Below are 6,556 nucleotides of genomic sequence, written 5' to 3'. Positions count from 1 at the left end.
TAGAATTATTTTGCAAACATTGTATACCTTTAACCTTTCACTAAAGCTTCTGTACAGAATTATACGGTTCATATGGACTTCAGTCAAGACGTAGACATCCTCATAAGTATTCGAAACATTCTTACTGCAATTGGTCTGTCGTTGTTCATGACAATTTTCTCTTAAAGTGTGTTAACTTGTCAAGATAACGTCCCGTTATCCGGTAACGCTGGCATGTCAGAAGATATCACTAGTGATGGACACATAAGCTATCTTAAAGAACCTACTGAGTTAAATTTCCCCCAGTAGAGGGTTAAAGTTTATCAATCGAGTTGATAACTAACAGAATAGTTCTTTTGTTCTGTGACGGGATATTTAGATGTTTGGTGTTCGCGCTTTTCGAGGTAGTGCTCTTGAAGGCTGAGGTAGAAAGCAGATGTTTTTAAACAGACTGAATATTTTATTTGCATGTGACGAAGGCCCAGTTAAAATCAAGCTACGACCTTAAACAAAAATAAATTCAGTGATTGGAGATGGCTTGATAGAAGCAGCGGTACACACTGGATCTAAAGTTTTCGGCAGTGAGTGCTTGGTGAATAGAAAGATAATTTAGTAAACTGATAAGATGGTCTGCTACGTGAGTATCTGAACAGTAGACAGCGATGGGCGTTTTAGTGATGGACTTCGTTAAACACCGAATTTTAGCTCAGGGTGTGTTTCTGTCTCGCTTTGAATCTGAGTTAGCACTTCAAGATGACTAAGAAACAAAACATAGCATCGATCTCTCCTCTGTTACAAAGCAAAATGTCCATTATCACTCATACTTTTGCCGAGTTGGATTCCGACCCACGTGCTTTTAACGCGCTCTCCAAAATGATGGGGTCTGCGTACATCAGTGGAACCATATCGTGTCGCTTTTCTTAGTGGAAGTATTCAGTCTGGTCATTCAGATTGTTTTGGAGAGCTCAACTGGCAGATTCCTCAGAGTAACTACTGTTCAACATCAGAAACTTCAGTAGCAAGTTTTAAAAATCCATATTTTTCTTTGCCAATAGAGAGTTTCAATATATTATTTACGGACTGGCCACACGAGCACTTAATGCAAATTGGAAGTACTTTTGGCCCGTTCCGTTTCAAAACCGTCTTGTGGTGGAGCCGTGGGGTCTGCACATAAATCCGATCTAAACTATTACCTGTGTAAGTATGAAGGCTTACCTGTGCGAAACTTTACAGCGATATCGGCGATGAAAATCACGTCGGATATTGTGTTGAATATAATCCAGTGGATGCTCAAATCATCGTTGAAAAACGATATGGCCACCGGAAGTATGATCAAATTGGCAATCAATAGAACCAACATAAGCAGGTCCCAGTAGAACCTAATAACGCAAATGTAGAAAACACTTTTACAGAAAAATTTCAGTTACTTTGACCTGAATTTAGCCTAGCTATCAACAGTTGAAGGTTAAAAGAGACACGTTCTAAGAAAACACATCCTGCTGCCCACTTTAATACTCACTTTATTACTTACTTCTACATTCTATTCGATTATATGTGCATAAATACGCTTTGCAAATTTGTGAGATAAATAATACTGTCTTTTTTCAGTGAAGTAAAGCTGCTGTACATTGAACACAAATGACCATTTTGCATCTTTTGCCTCAATGAATGAACTGTTCCTTACTATATTATACATCACATTACCGTGTCCGTCAAACATTCAAAGTTTATCAGAAAAATATCTCTTGCTAATTTAATTTGATAAGTCACGAATAACTATCATGCATGTACGGATTATTCAGCAATATTCAGAAATATTGGCAGTTATAAATCAACTGACATTGCGAACCGGAGATCTGTATGCCACCTAACGCGTTATATGAAAGATAGAGCGAAAGAAGATAAGTTCAAAATACTTGAAAGCGCACAGATAAAATTAAGTCGTACACAATTACGGAAAACTACAAGAAATCTGTAAAAAGTATATTTCATTTTGACCGGCCAAATTAATCACTGTGATATACTCGCAGGGTGACTCCTCAGATTCTCGGATTATTTTCATTGCTCCTAATACAATGAATTCCTGAATCTCCGCAAGGCCAAGGTGAAGCTTTATTATGTAATGGCTCTGTAAATGTGAATAAAAAGCTTCTTATCTACTATATTTGTTAGTGAGGCTAGAAGCGCCCTGTGCTACATACTTGAACTAATTGTAAGATAAATAGCACCACAAATGATCAACTAATTCTAAGTTCAGACTTCTCCGTTGTATGTTAATTGTTAAAACATTTATGTACATTTTGATTTATGTGTATTGATTTAGCAGCATTAATTGTATAGATTTTTTATTCAGAAATGATTGATAATTTTTTGTGTTTTTTTCCTTAATCTGACTAGCATAAATGACATCGTACGAAAAGGGCAACTAACTTCAGGTGTAATTATGGCCTTGTCAAAAGAACGGTCACCAGTAAGGAATGAATCAAAGCTACAACAGGACATTTGTTTTTCATCTACCGCAGAAGCGCTTTTTCAGAATTATTACAAACAGTTAGATTAGTCGAAAAATGTTTAGAGGATTGGCTGTGTCTTTAAAGCAGGACATACATGCTGGCAGGCAATTTACTGTCGTTGTTTTTGTTGTTAGTCAAGTGATATTAATAGTATGTTGAGTAATATTCGTCTGATTTATGGAGCAAAAAGGTGGTAAAGATACGCCGCTGAAACTTCTATTGAGTGAGCATTTAAATTACCCAGTAATATGTCGTGATCTTAAAAGTGGTGTATTCGTCTTGAATGTAAAGTTTTGTTATGCAGGGACTTTGACAGTCCAATGAAATTTTACGCTTCAGCTGAAGGTAATTTTATCCGAGAAGCAAAGAACCATTATACAGCTGTTTTTCCTCTTGTTTTGAAAAGCAGATGTGTTCACCTCACAAAAATGAGGGAAAATTAGAGCTTTTATCTCTGCAGTTATTAGCTAAGGGCCGTATCCCTCGACCAAAGGAGCATTGAAATTGTGATCCACTTATGATGTTTTAGTTGTATACGCAAAGTTTCATCCTAAAACTGGAGTCAGTCTAATTCAAAAAGCAGAGAAACCTCTCGATGGAATCATTATTATTGGATATCTCGAGCAGGACATTTTGAATGCCAGCTGTCAAAAATTTATGGGAGTCACTTTAGTTAACAGTGTAGTTGCTAGACCGAGCTCAGGCAGCGGTTCTCCTTAACAAAATCTTTCGGTGAATTGTTGAACATTTAAAAAACGTATATCTTTACTAATTGTATGTACCGCTAAATAACTGTTTTCTCGTAATTTGTCCACTATTATGTTGTAATGACTGATGTGCACAGGTATGACACTGGCCTGTACATTGACCTATGAGAAGTAGCTGGGAAATAAGTAACATACATTACACGACCAAAGCAGTGATTTTGTATGACGAGTAATTTGAATTGTTGAACATTTAAAAAACATATATCTTTACTAATTGTATGTACCGCTAAATAACTGTTTTCTCGTAATTTGTCCACTATTGTTTTGTAATGACTGATGTACACAGGTATGACACTGGCCTGAACATTGACCTATGAGAAGTAGCTGGGAAACAAGTAACATACATAACACGACCAAAGCAGTGCTTTTGTATGACGAGTAATATTCTCACAACTCAGGTCTTTGGTTCACACTAAACATCGGGAGCCCCTTCCAAGAACAATCACTTCTTGTCACGTGGCCGGAATCATGTTTTAATTTGTTTGTGTCTATGAAATCGAAAGTTAAGTATTCCGGAATGGGAAGAATGACCTCATTGATGAGATAAGTCGCTTTAAAGTGGAACCATCACTTTGCTCAATTGCTCCTAAGAGCATGACGGGGATGGGAATGATAAACGTCTGCACTGATGTGGGCTTTGCCCAAGATTTTCCATCTCATTGGACCGCATGCTGTTTATCGAAAAAACAAAAAATTAGACTGCGCGGTTCAGAGTATTATTCACTGTGACTGATGTTTTCTTATATCAATGAAACAACAAACTAAATCACTTAGATCGTCCGCATCGCGCTGTTGTCACAAAACTTTTGTGACTGTATTCACGACTGTAAGCCTAACCGACAGCCAGCTGATTCGATTCCATAGTTGTTTAGTGTTAGGAATAAACACATCAACTACCACAAACTTTTATTCCATGCGTCATTCTTACAAATCGGACACAGCCATTACTCAACCCTAATGATCAAATTTTATAATACGTTTCGTGGCTATGAATGGCTGTGTACAGGGTGTATGGTGTGCCCATTTTACCGTGCTTTCTCCCTAAATTTCGATCAAGTAAGGTTTATTCCAAACTACATGCTTTTTTACCCGGACAACACTGTCAATATGCGGTGTAAGCACACTAGATTTTGATCGACAGAGATGACTTGCGTCGCTCGTTTCTATATAGTATTCGACACTGCGTATTGAATAGGCTTCAGGGTAGTCCTACTGTGACGCCACTGAAGCCATTAAAATTTTGCTTACAGCTCGCAGAAGAATATCGAATGGATCAGTAAAACTATCGCGGGAGCTCTTCATATTCTTTCGGTGAAAACTCTGAATTATTTGCACGCTAGTCGGTTAGTTGGTTTGTTGGTGGCTTACTCAACTGGATAGTTGTTCGGTTAGTTAATGATTTAGGTGTTTGTTTAATTATATTGTTAGTTAGCTAGTTATTTAGTAAGGTAGTTGTGCTAGTTAGTGAGTGTGCAGAAAACATAAGTATTCTAAATTGATAAAGGCATGAGAAAATCCATAAGTGCATCTCATGATTTTTGGCAAGCCGTAGGCAAATCCACGTAAAAGGCTTTTTGGCTTGGCGCGACCAAGACAAATCAGATCCAGGATAATTTTGCTTCCATCTTTAGCTTTTTTTGCTCAAAAACTGAACTCTTGTGGTCTCATACAAATTTTTTGACAGAAATCTTCTACTTCAATGCTTTATTGATTTCATAAGGCACACATATCCAACCCTCTTTCAAAACAAGCCGACGGGGTTCACATACACAAGAATAGACTGTTTTCCTGGTGCTCAATGGTAGGAAATATTCTTTTATGGTTGGTGGTATTATTGGTGCTAAAGTTATTTGGACGTATGCATGTCGTGAATTAACTGAGTAAGCGGGTTGTTGCCAAAATTGTTAGATGTAACATACGTGAAATCATTGGTTGGCAGAGTTCTGTTTAAACATACCTACTAACCGCTAGATGAACTCCACAATGTCATGAGAACGAAGACTACAATGACTACAATGGGTATATTTAGCCGCCTAGGAACTCCACAATGATCTGCTTTCAGGTACGTACCACAGTTTGTTTATTGACCCACTCTTTCTGTTATTTTATAGCCACAGTAAAGAAAACCGTTCGCACAATGTTGGAGCCACGCTCTGCGCGTAAATTTAGCACAAATGGTCGGGATCTATTGGTTATTGGTTCAATAATTCCCTGGCTCATCCGAAACGGTATTCATGGATGCTTAGGTTGGCTTCATGTTCGCTTTACAGTATCCTTAGTTTTTCGCAAAAATTGCTGTCTTAACTAGCAGTATGTGCTTGCGTATTGCCCAACATTCCATTTCCATTTGGCACTCATGGACTTCCAACTTTTTATGCATATGGTCAAACATCTGTTTGACAGAAGGAGAAACTCCTACAGATCTCTCTGAAGAGAGGAAAATCGGGAGGGATTGGTTATCAGTAGCTGTCTTCATTGACGTTCAACGCTTGACCGAATAATGAAAACACTATGTTGCAACGTATCCAGAAGTGCTGCTCAACTTTTGATCACCGCACATAACCTTTTGCAGAAATTCACCTAGAAGAATTTCAAAAACAAAAGGATAATACTTGAAGTCAGACTTTTGTCATCCGACTCTTTAGGGGTTCAAGGTTAACGGCAACACATAAGGTATATACTCTCAAAGCTAGGTGACTGAGTTGAACAGGCAGTCGTTTCGGCTTATGCAAGCATGTTGCATGTTGATTACCACATATTTACTTCACCCCATTCTCTACGTATGGACATTTATCTAAAGAATTTGAGAGTGGTCCAACAAAACTACTTGATCTGATGCTCTAGTGCGCATTGGCGGAAACTCTTTGCAGCGCTTGATACCCATGTAAGTTTTGAGGTAATCGACAAGCGTCTCTTAGGTCCAGCAACATGCAATCTCAGTTTTCTTTACGCCGAATTCCATTTTGACCATCTTGTCTTTCACCTTTGGCAGAGCTGCGCCCTGTGTTTTAAGAATCAGTTTTGTGGCACACCACTGTAGTTGAATTGTGACGCGTACACTGCATGAATGTAGACATATTTTGCTCTTCTAAGTTGGAATGTTTTTTGTTACATTGATTTGAAGATCACGTAATTGGAATATTAACATCGTTTTGCAACCCACAACCCCACATATGCGCTTGCGCGAATAAGATTTTCTTTGCTGAAAAAAATTAACCCTGGCTGATTAATAACAATAAAGTAGTGCAAATCGAGCCAGTACCTCACGAGATAATCGAGTTTCAGCTAATCCATTTA

General features: G+C 38.0%; 1 protein-coding gene across 1 annotated transcript in view; it reads right to left on the bottom strand.

The window, feature by feature from the left end:
- T265_11481 (hypothetical protein) overlaps window positions 1–6,556 on the bottom strand; it is a gene marked incomplete at both ends in the record, with an annotated part of 85,290 nt that overhangs the window by 38,417 nt on the left and 40,317 nt on the right. The window contains one exon of the mRNA XM_009178148.1: window positions 1,195–1,358. Within this exon, the coding sequence (XP_009176412.1) occupies window positions 1,195–1,358 (164 nt within the window). The remainder of the gene's footprint in view (window positions 1–1,194; window positions 1,359–6,556) is intronic.

This window comes from Opisthorchis viverrini (genome assembly GCF_000715545.1).
Source record: "Opisthorchis viverrini unplaced genomic scaffold opera_v5_503, whole genome shotgun sequence".
Taxonomy (NCBI): domain Eukaryota; kingdom Metazoa; phylum Platyhelminthes; class Trematoda; order Opisthorchiida; family Opisthorchiidae; genus Opisthorchis; species Opisthorchis viverrini.
The sequence above is the reverse complement of the archived record's forward strand: the minus strand, read 5'-3'. Positions and strand labels throughout refer to the sequence as shown.